Genomic DNA, 27,184 nt, shown 5'->3' on the forward strand with positions numbered 1-27,184 from the left:
ATATTGCTATTCTCAGTGACATTACAGGAAGGATCCTGAGATAGACCTTTCTGTGAACGAGTAAGATCCTTTTGTTTAACCAGAAACAGTTGCTATGTCACTCTCACAAAAACCACCAGCCTCTATTTGAAAAAAACAGTAATTTTATCATTGTAAACCACACTTTCATCAGGTTAAACACAATTTAGTTTCATTCAATTTAATGTCATTCATCTCAACTCAAATCTGTTCACTTAATGCCCCTAATTATTGAACTTGTGACATAAGTCTGCTGTACAGTGGTCCGATGCTTTGCACTAATGGGATTCAATGCAGCTTTCTAACTTGATGACTGTCATACAGTTAAGACTACTAATCTGCTAAAATGATAAACTGTTATTCACATCCACAAAAAAGTACAATGGTATCAGTCAAGAGGTGGTGTTGTCCATCCTCTGAAAGCGCATGTTGACTCTCCAAGTATGCTGAAGCTACACTACACCAAGTAATTACCATTAAACCACTAAAACTGTAATTAAAAACTTTAGTTTCAGCTAATTAAATACACTTTTCTCATAGGAAGTGAGGGAAAGCTGCCACCCACACTCCCAACAAATCCTACAAATCAGTTTGACTACTTGGTTACATGAAAATTTAACAAATTACTCCAAGAAGAGCTTCCATTGTCTGTCTTCACTGCTTGAGACAAATGGAAACATACAATATGGGCATAGCGTTTAAAGCCTTAATAGTCTCTGGTAGCAGTTACATAGATTACCAGCTGTAATTGGCCCGTGGTTTGCTTTGAGGACATTCCCAGGCCTGACTGTCCCGACTGTGTCTGTCACTGGGTGTAACTGTTCCCCACCTCTCTGTGTCGCCTGCGCCCATGTACCAGCAGACGCACTGCAGGCTGAGTCAACGGACCACACAGACTTCTGGGAAAAGACCATGCTGCGCCATTAGATTATAGAAACAAGAAGAAGTCGTGTCAGTCTTGCCCACACACGCAAATCACATGCAGACAAGCATCATTTCCTGGCAAAGACAACAATTTTCCTCTTATACATATGCCCCCACATGCACGCAATCACTCACATGCACTCTCTTCTCTGTGTTTCTCACAAAAATGTACAAACAGCCCCGTCTTTGTTTGAATTATCAGATTACAGGTGTGTCTTTAAAATGTCACCAGTGACTCTAAATGAGAGAATGTCCCATGTTAAAGGAGGATGTGTAATTGTCTGCTAGTCCTTGCAATAATCATGGCTGACAGTGAACCTAGTGCTAGAGCTAAATTTAATTTGAGCACACAGCTGCCCTGTGAAATTAATTTAAAGCTCGTTATGGTTAACCCTTTCAAACCTAAGCACAAAAATGGCTGTCTGGGCCTGGTGTTTAATTTTGGCTGTAAGATAGTGATATATTATATATATATATATATAAGGTATATAATTTATATAATTCTTATACTCAACAACATACTCACTGACCACTAGCACTCTGCATGGTATCTGGTAAGTATCTGCATTTGTTACGTTTCCATCAGTTATTCAGATTTTCCCTTTAATCTAACACCTGTATATAACTATAGCACAAGTAAGCCGAGTGTGCAACATACATTTTTACTCAAATACACTTTGAAAGCCAATAACCTCTAATGTGAACTGATTTACCATATACCTAAGTCAATGCCATTGTTCTTCCAGTAGGTGGCAGCATTAGCCAATTTCAAGTTCCAACGCACAACTGTGTGATTTTGAGGATATTGTGTGTGTATGTATCAGGATAGAGGGATACAGGATGTATGTCAGAGAAAGAAACAGAGGAGGGAAGACACATTTGTAAAAATGTGCTTCGAAGATACATAAATTATACAATAGAGCAAGAGTTTTTGATGTAATATGTGAATGGTGGAGGGAAAGATATAAGGAAAGACAAAAAAAAGAAGAAAAAGAAAGAAAGAAAGAAAGAAAGAAAGAAGTAACAAAAAAGAAAGAAAGATTAATGTCACAAGACCTACAAGAGCGATGGATCTATCTCCTCTTCCAGCCACATGCCAACATGCCGAGGAGGGCATGGATAACTGAGGTTAGAGGTCTGGGGGGAGCTGGGGGGGGGCAGTTGGTGTGTGGACGGCAGACAAGGGCAGGCAGGGGCAGAGCCAGGAGAGTAAACTATGCCCCAGAGCGCAGACGGGTGGAGTGGACCATGATCCTCTGGTGTGGTACGACCACCTGTTTGTCTGTCTGTCTGTCTGTCTGATCCGGGCCAGGATGGCGTGATCTTGTGCTTAAGGTTGACAGCTCCAGTGTAAACTAAAAACCAGTCGAGGGGTTCACTGTGGATGAAACTAAATATACTACACCTCATGATTTTATCTACTTGTAATAAATCTGTTTGTAATAGCTGGTTTTGCAATCACAGTTGAGGCTCAGTGTGTACAAAGTGTATCATAAACATGGACTGAGACAGAAAGAAGGCGGCATAATGTCACATCTGGACTGTACTGTATATGCTGCCTGTGTAAGCAAAGAGCGCTCAGTGCAAACAGTCTAGTTTCAGCTCAAACATACAGTACGTTTGACTCGAGGCAACAAACATACTCAGACATACCCACACAGAGAGTGGAGAAGCATTGCGAGGGTGTTGAGTGAGGGGGTCAGAGATCAGACTCTCTGCTGCTGCAAAGGGCACGTGGGAGCACAACTCACACCCATCCTCTGCCATGTGTGCACACACGACACACACAGACAACTGCACGGTACATTTATATGCTTATATACCATCAGAATATAGGCATACCCCCAACACACTCGCACACAAGCAGAAATAGTCCCCAGACATTTAGTGAGATGGACATTTGAGAGCATATTGTAGATAGAGAGATAAGGAGGCGGTTCTAACTATGGCTACCCGACACCAGAATAACATATATAGGATTATACTGCAGTGATGTGCAAACTGCTGCTAAGGTCAGTGAGTTAAGAGAGAGTGACTGTACTGAAGGCAGAGAAAAGAAGGGCAAAGTTGACGGAGCTATTATCCAAATGTAGTCAGGCAGATGGTAGCATTGACAAACACATGGCCAAAATGGCTTTCTTGGCAGAATTCCCAGCCATAACTATCATGTTTGTCATGATCAGGCTTATCTGTCAATCAGCTGCAGGTTGGACACTGGACACATCATCAGTAAGCTGAATCTAAGAAGTCTGGGTTTGGGTTGAGAGGCTTGGACCGTAGCTGCTCAAGTTTGTCCCTTGGGTGAAGAGTCATGGAGAGCATTACTCTTTTGTTTTTTAGAGGATCAGTCCTCTTTTCTGTATGTTCGGTACTCCTATACTGTTCCAATACATCACAACATCTTTAGTGCATTTGTGAATTTGCCAGTCTTCCCTTTGAAAGGGAATATTTATGGAGTCGGTGATAGCTTAGAAGCTTTAAGAAATCGAATTATGTTGCTGGCCTTGTCATCACCCCAAAGAAATGCCATCAACCATTTCAAGCACTTCCCTGCTGGTCTTTGCTGTGCTCTTTTTGTCTCTATTGTCTGGTTCAAATCTGAAGGTGCCTATGTTCAAGACGCAAACACTTCCCTGATACACTAGACTCCTGCTCTCCATGTAGTGTTGCCTATAAACAGCTATAAATTCATTCATTTATTGCCATTTTGTGGTGCTCATTTATACACACACACACACACATATATATATATATATATATATATATATATATATATATATATATATATATATATATAGAAATAACTTTTACTAATACAATATAACTTTTACAGTTCAATTAAGGACAAAGTGTTTACACTGTCTACTGTTATTGGGAAAACCCTTTGGTGGTCTAACTTATATATACAGACTGCAAAAGGCTGATATCCTCGACATCCCATCTACAGTATGTAAATCTGGTGCTGTTTACAATATAAGTTCATGCTCTGTCATTCCACCTACATTTAAGGAAACAAACAGTTCAATCACCTGTTGCTGAGATGTGCAGCTGTTCTGTCTAGGATTTCAAAGGATAGGTTATTTTCTAAGGGAATTTTGTTCATTAGTTCATTATAAAAATTGTAACTTTGAATAGTGAACGTATTTTGGGGAAATATTTATAACAAAGCAATACTGGGTCTGTGGCACGTTTTGCTTAGGAATGTGCCCATAAAACTGAAACCATGTAACCATGGGCTGCATACAGAAGCACATTCTACGTGTACAGATAATTTGAATAATAGGAATTCGGTATAATTACAACCCTCTGCATGCACAGAGCATTCTCCCATGACGTGCAGCCCACACTACTGCACTGCCTGAGCCACAGGGCTACATGATTTCAGGTATTATATTACTGGAGTGAATATATTTTATAATTTATGATATTTCAGTTAACCAGCTTAAAATAAAGTATACCGTTTAGAACATGTTAACTTCTGCTAGTTTTCAAGCTATATTGATAATATGATAATAAGTAACCCCCATGGTTCCATCTCATTCATGTTATTTCCCATTAATTCCTATAGAGTTTCCATTTTGAATATGCAAACCTCTGTTTGACACAAAAATACTGCAGGGCTACACTTAATATGGTGGTGGGATGTCTTTGTCACCTGACATACCAGCCATTATTATCTAGAAATGATGACCATGTCCATTTATAGCTAAATTAAAAACTTTTTCTGCAGTGTATTATTTATGTACTTAAAAAGTTCAGAATTCATTGAGACAGCTAAATGCAGCTAAATGTAACTGATTCTAATTCAATGGGCCAAGTCTGCACCCTCAAAGTCGAGCCAAATCTGGAAGCCGAATCCAGTTCACATTTGTCCTTCTGTGCATCATCACTCTGTCACAAAAAAAGACTGACCCTGCTGGCTATGAGATGCCAATACTGCAGAAGACTTTTATCAAATTGAATTGCTATGTCTCATAACATCCTATACAATATTTAGCAAAAGACACAGGATATACATCTACAGGTACAGTTTTGAGTAAGGTTAGGGCAACAGGGTTAGGTTTCGGGTGTAAGGTCAAGGGTTTAACAAAATAGTTCAGTCAAATCTTCATGCACAATCATCTTGTCAATATATACATCAATTGATAAGCGGGGAAGGAATGTGTCTGTATGTGTTTGGCAGCAGGGTGAAGTGTATGTGAATGTATGAAGGTGGGGCGGGGGGGCTGGGGGGACTTTCCCTTCATTCTGTAGCTCTTCCGTGCAGAGGCCGCATTCCCGGCACCACTCAGGGGGCTCCAGTGAGCGAGCCACGACACCAAACCCACCCGGAATTCTAGGAACGTTTTCCCTGTGGTTTCAGGTTACCACATACACACACTGAGGACAGATCACAGGCACACACACTCACACACACACCCTCCACAGTAGTGTACTGTACTTTTGCTGTTTGTACAGAGTTGGTTTTGTTAGCTTTCCCTCTCTCCTCCCGTGCTTGTCATTCATTTTAATTTTAAACTCACATACTTATCCGTCGGGCCGGACAACAACTTGGCCTAACGTTTAAACTTGCGATTGGATTCAAACCAGACCTCTTGTCAAGAATCGCACTCTAATGGTAAATACCACACACTGAAAACTTAAACTGGTACACACATTCACACTAAAACTCCACAGGGAATCTTGCCAATGATCGCCATGGGCCCCCGAATTCGGACTTACAGGTGTAAATTGCTTCGCATAAGATTCAGCTCAAATTCAGACAAAAAATTACTTTTAATCAGGATGTACAGTTACTGACATTTGTAAAGTCTGCTGTATCCTCCGGGAAAAAGGATAACAGTGCCCCAAAAATAGTCACGACAGAGAGAGGTTCAGCCCTGCAAGTCAGATGTGATCATGCTGTGCGAGTGTTGATGTGTGTTGGGTGTGTGAATGTGTTTTGTATAGAGTGTGCGCTATCTGCGGCACACAGAAATAGTGTGATGATCTGTAATCCTTTGTCCGCACGGCTACAGTACGAGCTGCGTGTTTGGATCAAAGCAGAGATTTGAAAGTGGATTTTCTCTGCCTTTGATGAGTGTTAAAAGGCACACTGAGCTGAGCGAGTCAGTAAGTGTGTGTTACTGATATGGTAAGATTTAACAGAGCCTTTCTCACACAGTACCATAGACTGAATTACCTGAGAACTACTTTTATTTATTTTAACGGCACTGAAAGTCACACTTCAACAAGTGGCAAACGTGTGGCTTACTTTGGTAGGCACACCGGGATTTAGGTCATGTCCCACTACTCAAATTCTTACATTTCTGACATAAAAGGAGACATATTATGCTCAATTTTAGGTTCATAATTATATTTTGGGTTACTACTAGAATAGGTTTAAATGCTTTAATGCTCAAGAAAAACATGAGCTCTAGCATACTGTCCAGTGCTGCAACACTGTTTTCCCTCTGTCTGAAACGCTCTGTTTTAGCTCTTGTCTCTTTGAGGACCCCTTGCTGAATACCAAGTCTCCTCTGATTGGTCAGCTCACACATGTCTGAGCCAGCACTAACAACAACAGAGCAGCCGTACTAAATCAATTGTTACGTGCCAAACTAGCCACGAGGCGTTAATTATGCACATGTATGACACGGTGATGTGGTGTGATGTAACAAAATCAAGGAATTAAATGCCAGACTACTGACGAGGCGTTTCAGGAGCAGTGTTTTCTGTAGGAGAGAAGAGCTTCTGTTGGTGCAGACTTTGACTGTTTTAACTTTCAAGTTCTTTGACATGCATAAGATCATTTATAAAACACTGAAGGAGAGGAAAAGACGAAAAAGCGTAATAGGTCTTCTTAAAAGTCACAAGTGGCTGCAGGTACAGGAATGTGATGTACACTATAACTATTGAATTTATATATTATGTTAAAAATGCTGTACCTTAAACTGCTATTACAATAAAAAGTCCATTAGAAACCAGACTGTTGACACAGGCAGAGACAGCTCTAACATTGCGACACAATGATAAGCATCACAAAGTGTGTGCCGAGAAAGTGCACTGAGTTGCATAGCTGTGGTGTCTTCCAAGAGCAATTTTATGACACAAGATAAAATTGCCTCTAAAATGCAGGGTTCGTCCTGAAGGACTCATCCTCGACTGTTTTGTTTTGCACGTCATACTCTGGGCGGCGTGGTGTTTATGTGCGCAATTGCATGTAATCAGTGGCGCTGACATCAAGAAGGAAACATTTTTTAGGGTTCTGTCCTTTTGTTCGCTGGCACGGTGCATCAAAATGCGTGTCTGAGATACAGAGATGCTCGAGAGGTGAACACAACCCTCCCAAACACACACACACACACAGACCACTATTGGCTGGCAACCAGACACGCTAGCAGTGAGCACTTCAAACTGGCTCATAGAGGCAATTAAGCCACAAAGACAGAGGGCTCTCCTAAAGCCACTGCTTCCTGCTGCCACTGACCTACATCCCTCATTTTTTTCCTTCATCTATCCATCAGGTCATCTCTCCTTCTATCCATTGTTTCCTCATCCACACTTCCTTTCCCCGTTCCCAGCATGTCTATCCCTCTATTTCTCATCATCCTCTCCTGCTATGAGTTTGATGCCTTGCCAATGGGCAAGCACAGAGTTTAGTGGGCCCACTATGTCTACCTCGCCCAGTAGGAACTGCTCCAGTAAAACATGCCAGTCTATTGTGGTGCTTTAATTATATTAGCTCAACCCACTCCACTGGCTGGACACTCAACAGCAGGGAGGGGCTTTTAAAATGATGTCCCTTCTATAAAAGTGATGATGGGAAGCCTGAAAAAGGGTTGGAAAGAAATTTCACAAACATACAATGAGCACAAAGCACCCCATAAAACCTAAACTTGAGTGGGCTGAAACACATAAACACTCTTCACTCAGTCCCACATTGCCAAATAATTGTACAGTGAGGCCAACAAAATCACATTTGCTAACACACAAACTATCTTCTAACACTTTTCCCCTTATTTCCTTGTGCACAGCTCCAAATTTAGAAATGCCATAACTCCAATCTCTCACAATCCTAGGATTTCAGCAGAAAGAAAGAAATAACTGACGGTTACTGAAATATGATCGCTGTTGTTTTCTCTTCCTCTCACATGTGCACACGTGCACACACAACACAAAGATGCAGAAGCAAAGAAAGAGAGTCTAAGCAATGTACTAATGTAGAGCGGGTCATGCTGAGGTCCCAGGCAGCAGCCCAGGGTTATGGGAAAGGGATGGGCCACTGAATCAGAACTGAGAAGAAATAGAAGAGAAGGATTGTGGGATGGAAAGAAGAAGGACTGAGAGAGTTTTTGCAAAATGCAAATGGAAAAGGTGAAAGGTTAGGCGCAAAATGAATTAAGCCTGTATTTCCATAACTCTTCATTATTTCTCTGATGTCAACTGTTCTCATGACTCCACCATTCCATCATGGCCGTCTTAAAGTCTGCATTGTAAAAAAAAAACGCACTTAACAGAATGAACTGACTTCTGCTGGTGTTTAGCTGCTATGCAAAAAGTCCTTGGCCACACATACACAGCACATACAGGCACACAGAGGGGAACGTCCGTCCTCTGCATATAGTAATTAATTTATTGTCCCCTCTGCTAGAATTTCATTACCCAATTCCCTTGCATTTTCGAACCGAGCCCCTCTGGCCCAAGAGACCGACACAGAGAAGGCAGAGAAGAAAAAAAAAAATACAATGAGCTGATGGGACCAGAAGAAGGAGAGAAGTGAGTGTTAGAGGTTTGCCCGGTGCAGCGCTCTCCCTGCTTCTCCCTGCAATAACAGAATGGATTCCAGATGTCAAAATGATAAACAAATGGATTGTCATAACCTTATAAAAATGCAAGGCATTCAGAAGCACTCGCACTGCTGTATTGTCTGTGGTCCGTCCCCTTGAGCCAAAACTTCAGAATCATCCCCAAAGTATGAGTTATGAGTTTTCCACTCGTATTAAAAAAAACTACATATGCATATGCACATGCACTAAACACCTACATGTGCTACACGCACTCATGTTGAGAGCTCATCCCTTTCTTTTTCTCCCCACAGCATACACTCTGTCTGTATATGGTGTGTAAATCAGATCAATCCAAAGTGAATCCCAAAAGAGATTATGGGCTATAAAATGCCTGTGAATAGCCAAGACCATTTAAATCTTCTCTTAACACATGCACTGTGGAGTTAAAGTTAAGTTCAAACAGGAACTTATATATCTTGTCTGGCCTGGGAATGCCAGAAGGAGCTGGAAAACGTTTCTGGGAAGAGGGAGGTCTGGACTACTTGTTGCTGCTGCCACAGGATGGATGGACAGATGGATTTTTTTTCACTTTCTTTAAAGGTCCTATTTGCAAGTTGTTCCTTGAGTCTCAATCCCGACATGTCAAATACTGTCGCTTTGGGATTGTACATCGGGTCGGCCACCATCCCACGGGTCAGTATTTGACAAGATCCTGACATTTTAATTTTCCGTTAATTTCTCAGGTAATAATGCATGGATGTTGATAAGAAGAAATCAGCTATATTGAGGGGGCTGGTATCTATGAGTGAGCACAATTTGATGCCGAACCAAGATCTGGTGAGTTTAAATGATGCTTAAGTAGTCAAGGATGGTTAAAGATTTAGAGTGATAACAGGGTTATCAAGTTTGATACTGGATTAGGCTTGATTGAATTAAAGGGGACTTCGGGCCTTGGGGTTAGGGCTATCAGTTCAGAATGTAAGTGGCGACTCCTTCCTGGTTACAGCCTACAGCTTTTTAAAGTAAACCTGAAGTACATTTCAGGCACTTTCAAGGTACGTATGCAATTGCAAAAAATTAAGTTTACAGAATAAATCAATGCATAACATCACTTGTTGTTTTTTACCTCCTGTTCATACTGACTTCGATTGATCTTTTCATTTAAAATATCAAAAGAGTGTGTGATTGTGAGGATGAAACTTTAGTAATATTGAAAATCAAGCATTTCCCAAAATGTCAAGACTTTGTCTGAACCCTGCACCTGTTTGAGGTTTCCAAATGATGTTTCTGGTTTTCTTTCATGGTTGATGCAGCAAACTCCCCCTTGCGAAACAGATTGCTGCATGAGCTTCATTTAGATTAAAAACACAACAGACAGCTGTGCTTGGTTAACACGGAATGAGTTTTCAACCGTTCCAGGTCACAATTTACCCATTTAAACTGTACTCTCCACTCAGCCTCTTTATTTTGTCACCTGCTAGGCACCTGATTCGCTGCTTCTAATAAAAAAACAAAATAAAATAAGGGTTAGATGTTCCTACACTTAATTTTCTGAGTTTACCCTAGAGTTGCCCCTGCTCAGTTATTTCGCCTTGAATTGCCATCCAAACCCAATTATACTGGCTCTGGTTATGTCTGGGAGGAATTTAACAATAAGCTGTTGTCTAATGAAACCATCATTGAGGTTACCTCCCCATGTGTTTAAAGCTAATCAACGTTTTTATGATACCATAACATGCCTATCGCCTGCAGCGTTGTTTCACAACCTGCAGACACTATCTACTGCACCAAGTATGTATGTGTCAGTTCCTCAAAAAGGCAAGAAAAAATAAATACGGTATTCATCATAATTAGAGTGAGGAGAGATGGCAATGAATTATTTCAGTTTGTGATAAGACTGTTACAATAGATGCACAGTAACTGGCTAATCTAAATAAAGAATGTGGTCATTTTGGTTGATCTTATCTTTCCGGAAAAGATGGTGCAAAGTATTCACACATGTGATGCTGTAAATGTTCAGAGATGTTTGAACACATGCCAACACGCACTTTTGGTTGTAAGTACAACTGCTTGCCCCCCGCTCGCCCCTCTGTCATCAGATGCTGAATAAAGAGAGGAAGGGAATTTCAATCCCCAACGCCTTTGATGTTCTTTGAAGTATTACAGCATACGAGCGTGTATGTGCGTGTGTGTGTGTTTTCACATGTTGATGTGTGCCCGAGCCCAGTGTGATTGTGTCTGAATGAATAACCCCTCCAGCTGTTGAACAACATATGGATCCCGTGTGGATTGATATGCGAGTGTGTGTGTGTGTGTTTATGTGTCTGTGACCAGCAAGCCCTCAGAGGCTTTGTGTGCCCGCCACACAGGAAGTCAGGCTGTGACATGGACTAACACCACAGAAGCTTAGCATGTCCAGTTTGGACTTCTCATCTTTACTACTCACTATCTGCCCTTCTCTCATCTCCTTTGCTGCTCTCATGCGACTTTCCCAGGCATGGTGTGGGCAGTGGCAGTAGTAGTGGCAGTGATGTCCAAGCCTTTTCCCATGCAGCCTCATAGGAGGGTCTTTGTTTCCCCTCCAGGCTTTGGGGGTCCCCACGGCAGGGCTGTGCCCCACTCCACTGACTCCACAATGGGTCTTTATGCTGCCAAGCCCCCCCCTCCCCCACATCACTCCATCATGCTTCCCTCCTCAGGGGCACAGGGAGGCACAGGGGGCACCACGGCATCAAAACGCCAACCCTTTTCATGCCCTGTCCCGTCCCTCTCTCTCTCTAATACATGCCAACAGAGTCAGATACAGTGAGAGAGGTTTGCTGAATAGCCACAGGCTGTTCTGAACAGTTTATGGGTGGTGCCAAATTTTTCAGTGGGGTACTGTTTTCTTATTCAACCCAAGCACACTTGACACCACAAGCAAAGACCCAGCTCTCACCAGGGATTGTGTGATAACACACCGATACAACCCATTAGCACTGTTGTTGAAAAAACAGTGCCGCTGGTGGTAAAAGTGACACGCAAGAACTGGCTTTTAACACAGACAAAGAAGCCGTATCTCGACAAGATTAGAGATTTGTTGTGTTTTAGGTGCTGAATGGCTGCCTCGCCTTGTGTTTACTCACTCACATGCTCCTGATCATGGACCTGGCAGACACAAACATTGGCTGCCTACTGCAGTTTGTGTGCTGACACACTGTCATAGGCCTTGATGAATGGGTGGTCTGCTTCATATCTCTCAGTCACTGGCAGATCCTCATCAGTTGGGAAGAGTAGGAGAGTATCAGGCCAGGATGGGAGGAAGAGAAGAGAAGAGAAGAGAAGAGAAGAGAAGAGAAGAGAAGAGATGAGAAGAGAAGAGAAGAGAAGAGATCTAAGCTAAAACAATGATGAGCTTTTGGAAGCTAACATTTTATTAGCTAACTTAAGCGTAACTAACTCGTGAAATTCTCAAACAAAATGCTTCTGCCAACCACCGAGGATAATAAAAGGCTCTGTTTGGAATCTGACACATCTGTTCATGTCCCTAATGTATTCCCATCTACTCACATAAAGCATAATGTATGGCTTAATCCAAGCAAAACGGACAAGGGCCAAAGGATCTGAAAACATTCATAGGAGAGGATCGTGGGGGAAAAGGCATCCCCCGGACCTCTGTTTTCCTTTATCAAGGCCAATACTGACAGTGCCAAAAGCTGAGGGTGCCATGGTAATGGGAGCCAGTTTAGGGCCACCACAGAAGGAGAGCATAACCTTGTCATAATTGTGGACTGAGTTTTGAGAGAGTTTAAGATACAGATCCAGCAGGGGGAATCAGTTACAGACGCTCACTGGCGCAGTAATCTGCGTCAGTTCTCTGTTCTTCTTATGCTGACTGAGAAAGTACATAACCACACACACACACACAGTCTCTGAGAGATGCACCCAAAACCATAAGCAGGAAAAGGGATCCAGTGCCACACCTATAAATCAGCGCAAAATAAAAACCTCATATGAAAGAGATGGCTCCAATAAAGCAGAAAGACAGAGAAAGGCACAGATAACAGCTCATTAGCTGACTCTCACACAAAGGACAGAAGAGCGTCACAACTATTTGTTCTGCCTGCATTCACTCAATGTGGAGATGGAACTAATGACTTCCTTATTTTCCACGTTGATTAACAACAGCCAGCCACACTGACTCACAGAATGACTTATGCTACACAAGCATACAAACAAATGTGCAGCGGGTCGTCTCAGATCTGAATGTATTCGAAAAGAATCCATCTCAAAGCAAGGTACTGGAGTTATTACTTTGTTATCAGGTGAAACTGTATGACCTATTTGGAAAAGGTGCACTCGGGCCAGCATCTTCTGTAGCGTCGCTTGGAGAAAATGAAAGTTTTATCTTCAGACTCCGACAATGCTGCCAAGAAAATGTGTTTGTGCAACAACTGACTTCAGCGAAGTCGTGTAACGAGATACAATAGGTTGCCTAATCGTGAGCAACTCTCACAGCAGCACAAGTCTAAATACCAAAATTAAATAATGTACGCTGTTCTTATTATTAAATCTGAGAAGGACAATTGATTTGGGGTGTATGCGTATGTCAATAAGGGGTCAGCCGAAGGGAATCTTACATTACCAGGGAGGAAAATAAAATCTAGCTGTGTTCACAGCAGTGTAGAACAAAAGCATCAGATTTGGGGGGTGTTTCTCTTACCTCTCCACCACACTATCTCCACTCCAGCATTGGGAGTCATCCACCACGTTCTCTCCTTCGCACAGCATCTCCGGTAACGCTGCAAAGAAAGACTTGTAGCGCTGCAGGTACAACAAGAACTCCCTAAGGAAAAGCAGACACATCGGGAAAGAGTATATTATCATAAAGTGATTTTAATACATGCAAAACATCTTTCTAAATCAACAGCCGTGGCAGAAAACATTCAACTGAAGAATGCATTACGTGACTGTGGCTGCAATTGTGGTGCAGTTGGTGGACACGCTTGGTTGGTTGGTACAATACCACTGAAGAAGACAAACACTATCTGCAATCCATTCAACAATACACGCATGCGAAAAAATACATGTGATGATGTTGATGGCGAATGAAAATGAGTGATTATGACCACTTTGCTGAGTCAGCACATTTTTTCTCAATCGCATCGCGCGGTGAAGCGCTTGCTTCATCAGATCCGCTCACACGTGTCATCGATAAAGACGCTGTCACCTCGAGCAAAACAATGGCGTGGTATTTTGATAGGGCGCGCGTTGCTGCCACCAAAGAGGCGGGGCAAAAACAGCGGGGGTCATGAGAGGTTGTGTGCTGAGTCATACAGTGTCAGAAATCTTTGTTAAAAAACAACATATGATAAGAATACAGAAGACTTTGTAAGATGTCACCCAAAAGACAAACATAATCAACTGTTAAGCAACTTGAAATGTCAAAGGTGTCACCGTTCGAGCTGTCATTGCTAGACAAAGTGTGTCAGAAGAAATAAGAGGCTTGTGTTCATGCTTACCTAGAGAGTGTTCTCAGACTATGTTTATTGTTCTTGGAGGGTTTCAGGGGGAACGAGCTGGGAATGATGGGAGTTGGAGTCCAGGGAAATTGTTGCAAGCAAAAAGGATGCAGGGATGTGAAAAGGGGGGATGAGAGAAAGAAAAAGGAAACAAAAGGATGACATGACGAGACACGTGGGGAGGAGGGAGAAAAGACAGTCAGTTGACCCTGGAAGAGAGTGATTATTCATGCACATGCAGAGATTTGTCCACACCACATATAAATCAATAACCATTTCTCCCCACACCACACCGACAATTAAAACAGATACCGGTATTTAATGTATAAGTTGGAAAACAAACACACAAGCAAACATCTGCACATGTGCGAATGGTTAAATATTCAGAGGAAAGCCAAAGAAAGTTCTGCTGAGCTTCTCGATTCATACTTTTTCCCCTTTAAAACGAAACATAAATGTTGCTTTACTCTATCATGTTTCATATTTTTCAGCAGTAGACTGTTCTCTCTGTACTGCGGTGGGTGCTGCCATGTCTCTGAAGTGGTCAGCGCTCACATGTGCTCTGGTCAGAGTTGGCAGCAGGCAGGGAGCTGGATTGTGTTGCCATGAATGGCGGTGGCAGTGCCAGGCCAGACCTGTCAGCTAGGCTGGCATCAATGCAGTGATTCATGGTTTGGGACAAGGTCAGGCAGGCAACGCTGCGAGTGTGTGTTTTGTGTGCGTGTTTCTGTGTGTGAGATGCTATTTAGGCTGAGGCCTGCTGGTGTGCAGAGTTGGTGGTATGGCCGTCTGGGTAAACAGGAAATTGTCGGTCCGTCAAGATTAATCTTACCCACGCTCCCCCTCTCCTGGCACAGCGCTGCCAGCTGCTGTGGGCATGGGATGGCTGCCTCAGAGGCCAGGTGGAGGGCATGGACTCATTTACTATGTGTGAGTGGGTGTGTGTTGTGTCCAACTAACCATATGAAGAAAGAAAGAAGTGATGGCAGCTGGTAATAGACATTGTCCAACCCCCTCAGGATATGTCATACTGAACAGTTTTCATTTAATTTAGATTTCCATCTAGCTGACCATAAATCAGTGTAATTAATTTACAATCAAATAAAGCAGCAGCTGAATAGTTGCCAGAAATAAAATATATATATATTTTTTTTTTTTTACAAAAGGTAGCAGTAAACCTCACAGTTACCTCCTCAAGTGGGCTAACTGCCCCAGCCACTGCTCTGGTAGAGGTTTGGAGGATGCAGCAGATGGACGAGGAGAAGATGAGGTCACGGTAGAGGTTGTGACCTCTGGGCTAGTGGGCTGCATGCTTGTAGGTTCCCCAGTAGTCAGGCCACACACCTTGTCCACCTGTGGGGAGGATAGCATAAACACACACACCTGTTAAGATAGGAAAACATTTTACAGCATGGGTGGAGCTGCAGGGCAACTTCCATAAACTGCCAATTGGCACCTGCATAGCTGAAAGCATATAAACCCAAACAGGTTATTCAAAGCGAACACTTTTCTTTTAGAGTGATGCCATCAATTTAAAACGTCCAATGCCCACGTTTCAGTTGAATGATTGCAGGGTGAGGAAAGGTGAAAAGAGTTATGGAGCAGAGAAGTTCAGTGTAACGGACAACATGGGAAAACGGTGGGCGTGAAAGGGAGGGACGTGATGAAAGAAAATGGTGTGATGAGTGAGTTACTGCGAGGAGGGCTGACAGTAAATGTAGAACATTCCACTACCTCATGGAGGTGAATGCACGTGCGCACAGTTGGCAACGACGGTGAATATCTCCAGCAGGCTATTAAAGCCAGCACGGGAGAGGAGGAGACAGCGGCGTCAGGAGAACGAAGGGGCGTGTGATTCAAACCCAGAGGTAAAATCGATGACAACTCATTGGCTTAAAAGCCTCTGGCCAGTGTTATTAAGTGGTCCTCAATTAGCCAGAGAGACAGAGTGTAATGGCTCTCGCACGCTGGACTGAGTAACTCTAGTGATCAATGTATGCACACTGTATCGTCCAGAGGGATGAGTCATCGTGGAAGGGCGTCCAGCAGGACTGTGTAATACTGAACAGCACTACATATTCATCACTGATTTGGAAAAATGGGCCTTACAGTAAGAAGGAACGAGAATGATTTCCTTGAAGGAGGGTTACCTACTCACTTTTAGAGATGTTTTCATACATACATTAAAGCACACATCGACTGTTCCCAGAAAGATGGATGATTACTGTATGCTGCTTCCTGGACTAATGCTTTGATTCCACCAGGTTCGAGGATGTGGCGGGCTTTTGCTTCGTCCTCCACATGGGTTTATACCTCACTGGGAGCATTTCATAATCACAGCGTTATGCCTGGCCTAGCTTCTACCACAGCAATGTAGTCTATGTAGCTAAATGGTTTTCTGGTTTTTTACATGATATATGATTGGGAGTCCGCAAAAGGTGTTTTATTTTGAAAAAAAGACCCGGATGATCAATGCCATTTCCATGTCTGACTTCCTGCCTGGCTTGATTGGCTCTGTGCAACTCAACATGGCTTTTCTCAGAAATAGATTACTCACATATTTTCATGGAGTGATCAGCGTCAGTGGCTCTGTTGCAGCCCAAACACAACACATCCGTACCCAGTGCTATCAAGCTGTGAGAATACTCTTTTATCATTTCCTTCACTGTTTTGAATTAGGGAAGGATGATGTTTATTTTGAAATCGCTAGTTGAGTGAGAGCAATTTTCAAGTGTTTTGTGCACACACACAGAGGAGTACAATGAGTTTCAATAAACAAAGGATCAGAAATTGGACACTAATCCCGCGGATCTGCTCCGGATGTCCCTACCAGTAAAAACATCACAGCAATTGTGCATACTGTTCTCATCCTGTCAAACACGCTGCCACTGAAATGCAAGTGTTTAGAATGGCATGTGAGGGGCCAAAAACAAAAGAATGCACAAACAAATACATAAACTTCATTTGGAAAGGAACTGGCAAGCATCTGTGTTTAAATGGTTGGTTGAAGGGGTGCGTCCACATGCTGGAAAGAGTTTGGAAGTCTGGAGGCAGCTGAAATATGTGTTAATGGTCACAAAACAGTGTCTTGCCAGCCTGCTAAAAATACACTTTCCCTCCAGGGTGAGACGCATCCGTCATCTCGTGTGCCTTATAAATAGAGCTTAAATGGAGGTTTTCACATAACAATCAGCTATTCCTGAGCCGAGGGGTTGTCAGTGGCTCATGAATCCAAGAGACGCTTTCTAACAGCATAACTAACCACCTTAACATCTTTCATCCTAATTGCACTGTTTGCACTTCACGCTGGCCTTTCTCTCCTACTTCAGCTTAACTACACTCTGGTCTTAAATCCTCTGGTGAGGCAGACGTTGGGCACGGGATGGCTGTTTTATTGCATTAACCTTAACTCCCTTTGGACCAATAAAACATGCTCACATGTGGTAGAGCAGCTCACAGCCACACATGCACTTGCAAACATGCCACACACACACATCACATTGTGGCGGTGAGAAAAGATAGAACATAGCAACTGTTTTAGGCATGTAGCCTTTCAACACAACGAGCCGAATGCTCTTCGCCTGTGCACTGCAGACGGTTACTGTTTAATTCATTTGCATACCGTCTGCACAACGTGATGTGTTCAGACAGTTATGAGAGCAATTGGAACATTTCAAACCTGTAAAGCTGAATATCTGATGAAACAAGGTTTGCCAAATTGGAATATCCGAGCAAGGGTAATAGCAAACAAGGATAATCTAAAATGTATAGTTTACTTTATATTTTGTTGATTATCTTGGTGCTTCCAACGTTGCTCAGACAGCACCAGCGAGAACACTAGTGTTTGTCACAACAAATCAAATGACTTAGAAAAGCGCTGTTAATTCCGAGAAGCAGTAAAGCTATAAACGTCAAGGCTCATTCATTTTACCATGCAAACTTGCCTAACCCTGTTTATAAACTACTTGTGTAAGTACTTGCAGTACTTAGCCAATATGGCAGATGTGGCTGAAGAGAACCACATGCTTCTTCCTTATTTAGCAAAAAAATATGTTTCTATTAAATAAATTCCAGAGATTCAAAAACACATATTTCTGACAACATATATGACATCATGTCCAGACTGCAGTGTTTGGGAGGTCCACAGCACTGTGAAAGAGTGTGTGTGTGTGTGTGTGTGTGTGTGTGTGTGTGTGTGTGTGTGTGTGTGTGTGTGTGTGTGTGTGTGTGTGTGTGTGTGTTTGTGTGTGTGTGTGTGTGTGTGTGTGTGTGTGTGTGTGTGTGTGTGTGTGTGTGGAAGTGGTGAAGCTTGGAAGCTGTGCAACTGGTAGGTGTGCAAAGGACTGACCAGAACCGAATAGTTACTGTTTTGTGAAGGAGGTGTTTATAATGTCTTTCTTTAGTTCTTGATGCTCTTTCTTCTTAGCCCACTTTATTGTGGCGCTGCAAGGACTCCTGAAAGACCATGGGGGTAACAAAAATGTATATATTATCATCAAAAATGCATTGAAGAATTGTTATAGTGTGATGCCAATAGTTTAAAAGAGCAGGAGAAAGGTATGCCGCTGTAGACGTTTATTGCTACTAAGGGGCAGTCTTGTACCTCCCAAAAGTTTAACATTAAGTTTTAAATTCACTTCATGAGACCAAAGGCTATAAATTCAATTCAGCACTTGAAAGTCTACCAAAAAGCTCAGAGCTACAGGTTATCCTTTCTCTGCGGGGGTGATAAATGGAGGATTAAGACAGGATCTAATCCTGTCATTGTGAACTTTTCAAAGAGGCAGACTAAAGTTTTAAAATCCGGTGCCATTTCTCACCTGCCTTTGTGTGACACTCTGCTATTCTCCGAGACAAAAATGTAAACATCCCAGTAAAATATGAACATCGAGCGGAGGTCACTCACAGTTCTGTTTGCATTACCCCATTATTTTTACAGCCAAACCACTGAGAAGAGGTTCAAAAAGGCACCACTTCTGAAGAGGCCAGAGGAGACTGCAGAAAGGCCTGCGTTTCAAAACAAGAACGCTGACACAAATCATTCTTATGCCTAACCAAGCATACAACAGAGTAAACAGAGCACAAAGTCACCACAGGGAAAATAAACAGTATCCTCTTTATGGATCCTCTTGAGAAATGGAGACATAATAGGTTGACTCTTGTGTCCACATATTACTGAGGGCCAATCAGACAACAGGCTGAATAATGACACAGGCTAGAGCACAGCCATAAATCAATTATCTCTTGACCTGATGATGGCGTGGGAATGAGAGTCCCATTTGGGAGCAGCAGGAGTACTTGCTTTTGTATGCGTATGTTGGTGCGAACACCTGTTTGTTCTTGTTATACCTTCACAATTTCAGCTATTTTGTGGTGCATTCCTTATATGATTGCCTAAGGACAGAGCCTGACGGAGGGGGCAGATTGGTGGGATGCATGTTGGCCACACAGGAAGACTTCAGAGAAATACAAGGCATGTTTTCTATGTGCATTAAGCGACCCAATGAAATTTGATTTCTACCGCTGAAGGCAGGATGGATGAGTGTATTACCAGTTAAGAGTTTACTGTGTTTACTTGTGTCAACAGAACTAGTCCAGGCAAGCAAAATAATCTATTTTACCTTACATACAGGCATTGAAATGAGGTCTCAATTTTGATCATCAGAATCAAAAGCAGGACTGTCAGTACCCTTTTTTTTAGCCCCATGTATTTGCATGTTAAAATAACACTTTAAAGATGACACAGCTAACTTAATGTTAACCCGCAGCTCCACTTTAAGACATCCCGTTTGCACAAACACCAATTGGCCAGTACTGGAGTTACCTTCCACAACGTTGGAGATGTTGGGTTTATTTTGTTTATTTTTTCAGAGATCCTTTATTGATTTGTTCGGGAAGAGAGTTCACTCATGGGGGAAGAACTGAACTGAACAGATCTAAGAGCATTGCCACAGATCCTTAATTGATTTGTTTCGGAAGAGGGTTTACTCTGGACAGATTTGACAACCTTGTAACAAACTGACTTTTCTATTTTCCCGAAAAGGTGGCATTTTTTGTGAAACTCTGTATTTTATCATTAAAAAAGAATAAGAATGTGACATTAAATGACTGTTGTCAGGGCATAACATCAGCGATCTGTTGATCTGGCTGCAAAAGTGAATTTGGAGAATGACACCCCTACTTACAAAAAGTATTTACCAGGATCTGTTTCGATGTGTGAAACTCAAAACTGACAAGTGCATGTATGTATATATGCTCCTTTTGCAAATATCATCACAAGGCAAGCCAGTGTAAGAAGAGAACAGCAAGATAATCAACTTCAAGCTAGCCAAGCCCAGGGCCATCCCTCCTCTAGGGGAGTATTGGCTTACAGATAGCAGCGGTGGTCTTGTCTTCCCAGTTTATTTATCAAGGGATTACCCAGTAAAGCCAAGGGAACTTTCTCAGCCCCCTCTCACCCCGAGCGGATAGCACTGTGGGATGAAGAGGGTTTGTTCGGTCGGTAGAGACCCCCCTCTGCCACTTTTACATAATTTGTGTGCCCAACGTGTACACACACACACAGTCTGGTCGCTTCATGCCACTGACTGTTTAACTCCAAGAACAGTACCATATTTTTGAGGCTTAGCAAAGTGAACAACAGCTAAGTACAATTTCTAGTAGAGCTCAGAAAGTCTTACCATTTGCAGTACACAGATCTTTCCACTGCAGTAGTTGAAATAAAAAAATGAATGAATGAATGGCCTCAATGGAGACATCAGCTCAGAGAGCTACAAACAACTGGTTCTGTGCCATTAGTTGTACGATCTGAAATTAACCTCAGGAATTCATTCATGTGTGTACATTTGTGCACATGGCATGCATATGCACTGTGTGTACAGTTTATGACTTTGGCTAAAAGCTTTGCAAAGAAGAACTGCACATTGTCTCTGTTTTCATTCATGTCCATGCAAATGACTCATGGGACTGCTGCTTACATCCATTATCCAAACCACAGCCACTATCATCTCAAGATATTGGACATTCTTAAACCATATTTCTCGTAACCATGAAGTATGCGCTAACCAGTAAGACGTAGAAAATAGAATTATATTCCGGTAAGTGACAGTAAAACATAGTGTTCTCAAATCAAAAGTAATCTCCTGCTAATTGGGTTTAAATACATGATGTAGTGACATTGTGTCAGATAAAAGAACAGAAAACCAGAGGATCCTGCCCAGCACAATGTTGGACCACCTTTGGAAAGAGGAATTTTGTTGAATATGAATGTTTCAGTGTGGGTTATGCACTGTAACCAACTGCCAGACTAAAACAATGAGAGCAAGAGCAAAAGCAATTAGCTTTATTTGGTATTTACCTCATTGCAGTGACTAACCAAAGGAGAAAAAAAAAATACACTCAGTAGCCAAGTTGTGGAATGAGAAGCAAGAAAGTAAATGCCGGGCCACTGGTTCATAGACTGGTGGGCTCTCTAGTCTACCGCACAGGAAGATCCTCGTTACTTTGGGAGCATGGTTGTTTATGATGTTTTCTCCAAAGAAAACCCAGGCATCAATTTGATTTCAAATGACTGGCCGTCTGGCATCACGATAATTGTGTTTGAACAAGTAACAATTTCCATCCCTAATTGCAACACATGAAAATAGAAAAGGAGGGCCAGCCACTTGTGCAGGGTTTTCCATGTCTATTTTTCACAGAGTGCATTTTTCATCATTTTAAACAAGGGGAAATCAACATCTTACTGTTTCAGGTGCAGTATGCTTTATAAGGACATGATTACATGAGTTGTTGAGGATCAAGACTGGATCGTATGTGTAACAGTTTATTATCACAATATGTCTCCATCCAAGAAAAACATAAACATATGTATAGCAACAATCCAGCCAAACACAAAATCGTTTCCCCTATATTTACGCATTAAGGTGACTACTTGAATTTCGCAGGACTAGCAATGTTGTGGTGGAGGCCTTGAGGTTATTGAAGCAAGCTTGAGACTGGAAAGTTGCCAGTTCAAACCCAGGACCATCTGGGGAAATCTGGGTGGGTTAAAGGAATAAGGAAGTCTCTCTCCTCCCTCGACAACACTGTTAGGCTGTGTTTTAACCACACAAAGAGACAGATGGAGGCTTTTGGAGGTGTTGAGCTTAATCGGACCATTATGGCCTCAAATAGCGGTCAAGCCAGGACTAGGACAGTACAATTTCATATTCTATCTATAGAACAGACAGAAAGCAGCATAAAAACATGGGTGGCCGTGCCTACTAAAAAGCTGTTTGCATAGGACTTTTTTTAATGCACTCATTCAAGTTAAGAACAATTGCATTGGTCAGTCCCAGAACTATTCTCAAGGGACAACTCCATGAATATAGAATAAACAATTTCTCTTCCAGATTTATTCACAAGAGAGCAAAGTTCAGTCAGAAATTCAGAATGACTGAAAACAAGTGAGACCGTGAGCTTGTCCAATTAAAAGATCTATAGACTTGTTGATACGACCAGTAAGTGTCATTTGTTAATGTTAAGCTGAGGCTGTGAGTGGCTGACCTCATGCCCTCTTTTATTCTTTTCACGTGTGAAGTAACACTTCAGTTCTTTTTGGGCTGAAACGATTAAAGCTGGTGACGATAAGAGCGGTTGGTCATTAATGAAAAACTGCTACAAAAACAGATTCATGATCGATTATACATGAATGAATACAAAAGAAAAAAAACACCATCAATGTATGGGTTTGGATCTGTCGTATAAGTTATGTTTTCCGGAGATAATAATGTGCTGCAGCTTTGAGCCAAATGCTAAAATAGTCTTCAGTCTATTTCAGTGTAGAAACATTCAGCATATATAACACCCCCTGAACCACTCTTGGGCTAATTGTGACAGCTCTCTACTTGGCCTCTCCCAGAAAGCCTTGAGTGAGAGAGTAGAGATGATTTGCAACACCCACATCTCTTCCTGCCAATCCTTCATCGCCATCTTTTTAGGGTCGCTCTTCATTCTTTCTAAATCACTTTGTCTCCATCTTTCTCTTTAGTCTTCACTCCCTCTGTCAATCAGGCCCCCCTCGCCATCGTTTTCCCTCTCTCTTATCCGAATGATGTCAGTGCTAATTAAAGAGAGACTCGGTCCCTCGTATATCACAGAGAAAAGTCCTTGAGATTCCAATCAGCAAAGAGAACATTGAGTTTCTCTCTCCACGCTGACGCTTGTTTACCCTGATTAAATCACTCACAGATGATCTAAAAATGAGAGGCTCTCCTTTTGCTGAGTAAATATGGGTGTTACTTTGGAGTTTGTTGACAACATTCGTCCATCTTCGTAAACAAATTTACGAGAATTACAGACACAGAATGTGGCAAGATGTCTCCGAGGATTCAAGTGGTGTTACACCACAGAGATGGAGGACAGGAAAAAGAGACAGGGGAAGGTCAAGTGGGTTCATCTCGTCTGTGTCTGCGATATGGTGGAACATATGCTCACGAGCAAAGAAAATAATCTTGCGGATAGAAACTTCCACATGTCCATTTGAAGCCTTCCGATGAACCAGCCATTGCCACTAAAATCATAACACAGATGCAGTGGGCATTCCCGTTGACTTCACATCACCAGCTGCATGATAGCGGCATGCCAGCTAGCTCAAGATTAAACCTGCAGTGTCAGACTTTTAGGTTTAAATGAGCGTCTGTTACATTCAAGCCCTTGCCAAACGAGTTCACACAATGCTGATTAAGCCTACCATGGAGTATGAAGACACATACAGGAATGGCATGGGATATTTAAAGGGTAGCAGAGAAGATGGGGAGGAAACATCGAGGAGTTAGAAGGAGGGCTCACAAAAGGATACAAAGGCCATGGGGCTAGGGGTGCTGACGCCTTGGATTGAGACACCCAGTCAGAACAAGAACAAGACGGACTGTTTTGCCAGGATATTATGTTGTGGTGATATCTAATGTGGAGTGTGGTTCACCACATTTAATCTAAAGGCACAATTATCCAGAACCAAATGTCAAAGAGGATCTGATCAGCAGTCCCAGAGAGTTTTTTTCTTTCCTGGAAAGTTGCAACAGATTTCAAAACAGTTTAGAGTGGACGGAAGCAATATTACATGATGAGGAATCTTGATTTATTAAATAATGGACAAGGTGGAGGCACAAGCTCTGCAATATGTCATGGTATTTTCTCCGCTACAATTAAAATGTATTGCCCAAATCAAATTAACTTGATTAACTGACTTTGATGGGTCCAGTGACAGGATGCAATGAGTGTAGCGAAGACCAAAGGATAAGAGCCTTGTTGCTGATTATTATTAAAATCGTAAACAACAACTTGTGCGCCAGTCAACCCTTTTTCTTTTTCTTGTCATCCCTCTCTCCTGTCATTTCTTCATTTCTGCGAAACAGTCCATCTGAGCAGCAGACCTCAGACTCTGAGGGAAAGCCCCACATCATTTAGTTTCCTTTCTGTGAACATTTCATCAACTTATAATCAACTGCATATCTGAAAAATTACATGATTTCTGAAATTATATGATTCCACTCTTCCAAGATACGGGTCACAGAGAAAAATAATATACTACGGACCACTGCTTTATGATTAAGGCCAAATGTAATGGCCCGGCTATCAATCAAATGGCAATTGCTGACTGTTACGACTGCATTATTCATATAGAGGAGAAGAAATGCAGGATTTTTTTTTTTTTTTTGTGGTGTTGAGGGCTGCTGCGTATTATCAGTAGCAAGCAAACATTACAAGAGGGAAGAGGAGAGCAGGAAAAGATGTGCGAGGGTGGCTGAGGAGAAGAGAGGCTGCACCCACCATCATTAGCTAATGGACTGCTGAGTAAGTCAGTCAGTCAGCCTGAGGCGGAGACATAGTGCCAAAGGCACACACAACTTAGAAAGATGGGTCAAGCTTATAGGATGGCCATCAGCGCATTTTGCGTCAACTACCATTCTGCTAACAGCCTTAAATATTAGATACAGAAACTGTATGTAAAGGCCTGAGGCTGTGTAGCTAATCCTTTTATATAAGGTGACCTCCAGAAGTGCTCTCTGCAGTAGTCAGAGTGTATCTCTCAGAGTTTAAAAATCTTCCTCTGTCTTTCCATTCTTTTTCATATAAGTTTCACATTTGTTTTCAGCATGCAGTAATAACTATTTTCTTCTGTATCATTTTCAATCAGGGACACAGAGACACTGTCCGTGTTGGATAAAATCCTCTTGTTATTGTAATATCGTATTGTTATATGAATGCATTTTGTGATATTGCAAAGTCATTGGAAAAGATATTCAGAAAATGATCCTAGATAAAAAGAATGTTTTTTCTTGTCGTGTAAGTTAAAAACCTTCCTACCCAGCAAAGGTGACATCACCACACTGATGCAAAATATAATGAAAATTCAATATTACCAAAAAAGTTATTCTGTTCATTGACTTGCTGTATTACCCAAGGCAGCGTGATACATACTGTACAACAATATGGGAAAATATCTGATGGTACACACAGTATATATCATGATATTACCCAATCCTATACTGAAACCATGAAAATACAGGAGTACAGAGAATGGGGCAGGGAAAGTAAAATAAGAAACAGTGATAATTTTGTTTTCACACCAATGATATTCCTTTATTTTATTGTGGGATACAGTAAAAGAAATAGCGCTTGCAATGTAAGCCACTGCAGTCTGTTGAGGTGCCGCCGTGGTGAATGGAAACCTTCCAGTCATCCCACTGGCCCTTGTTTCCATTATCTAAAGGCCCAGGCTGCTATTATCATTCCTCCATAAGACTGTAATGAGAAGCTGGGGTAAAACCAACAAGCGGATAAGGTAGACCTGCATATAAACTGCTCTAATCTGGACCACTGGTACTATTTTCTCATAAGGAGACTATAAAGCTCTCAGTGAATGAATGAGTGAGTGGATGAAGGTGTGATGAATAGATGCTTCTGTGTGTTGAGATTTATCTTACAGTCTACTCATCTTTAACAAGTAGAAGATATAAAGTCCCCCCCCCAGGTCATATGAGCCATATCATTTTATGGTCATGTCAATAAACAGCGTTTGTGGCCCCTGGAGGGAGAAACTCTGAGATGAACTCAACAGGGCAGCATTCAGAGGGAGCAAACCTCACTAAACATTGGACTTACCATTTCCACTGGGGCCCAATAAGAGTAGCCACTTTTACTGGGTATTTTCCAATTTTCTCCTAATTGTGTCTACTCGACATAATCCAGCCCATGGCTCCCCCAATATCCATAGCCATAACCACTTCCCTCGACCCACGTTCACGCTCCATCTCAATAAGAGCAGGAATGTGTTAAAACACTGGCCCACATCACTATCAATAGCTGCCTTTCAGTCTCACGTGCCCCACTAGTATTGTCACAGGGTGGGCCGCACATCTAGGCTTCTTACAGGACTTCTAAAACCTGATACCTGCACTCAGCGTGGCCATGTGTGTGCGTATGTACAGTATATGTGTTATGAGCCGGGTCCTACCCCATGACGTATTGCAACATATAGTGCAGACTCTGTGTAGTCTGTAGAGAGAGGGAGCGACCACAAAATGGTTTGGGATAACATCCCAGTGTAAAACCACACAGTCACAATAATTCCTTTAATAACAACTCCATATAATATTCTGACTCGGCGAGAAAACAGAGTTACTTCTTTGTGCTTGACTTCACACATACAGCATAAGTTATAAAAATCAACAGTAGTTTCAGCCAGGTATTTGCTCTTTATTTGCTTTGCAGTAAGACAGCAAGGATAATAGGTGTTTTTAAAATTGGGTGCACGTCTGGGAGGGGGGATATGGAAGAGTAAAGGTGAAGGTGGCTCCACTGAGACAGTAGTTGTGCACTGGAGACTTAACGGTTTTCCTTGACAGGCCACTGTGGCTTTTATAAAAACATACTGTGATTTAAAAAGGCCAGGGGCTCGAGGTAATACACGGCAATAGATCTGTGCGTTAT

The 27,184-nt window shown here is 42.1% G+C and overlaps 1 protein-coding gene across 7 annotated transcripts in view; it reads right to left on the reverse strand.

Moving 5' to 3' along the window:
* The window catches only part of gpc5c (glypican 5c), a 105,435-nt gene that overhangs the window by 45,163 nt on the left and 33,088 nt on the right, over positions 1-27,184 (reverse strand). For 6 of the 7 annotated variants that reach the window (XM_084370142.1, XM_084370140.1, XM_084370143.1 and 3 more), the window contains 3 exons: positions 15,402-15,565; positions 14,213-14,269; positions 13,414-13,536 (listed from right to left, as the gene is read on the reverse strand). In XM_084370142.1, coding sequence (XP_084226268.1) covers positions 13,414-13,536; positions 14,213-14,269; positions 15,402-15,565 — 344 coding nt within the window. The remainder of the gene's footprint in view (positions 1-13,413; positions 13,537-14,212; positions 14,270-15,401; positions 15,566-27,184) is intronic. The other variant, XM_084370138.1, reaches the window with a different exon arrangement.

Source organism: Pagrus pagrus (assembly GCF_965226575.1).
Source record: "Pagrus pagrus genome assembly, chromosome: 12".
In the NCBI taxonomy this organism is placed as follows: Eukaryota; Metazoa; Chordata; class Actinopteri; order Spariformes; family Sparidae; genus Pagrus; species Pagrus pagrus.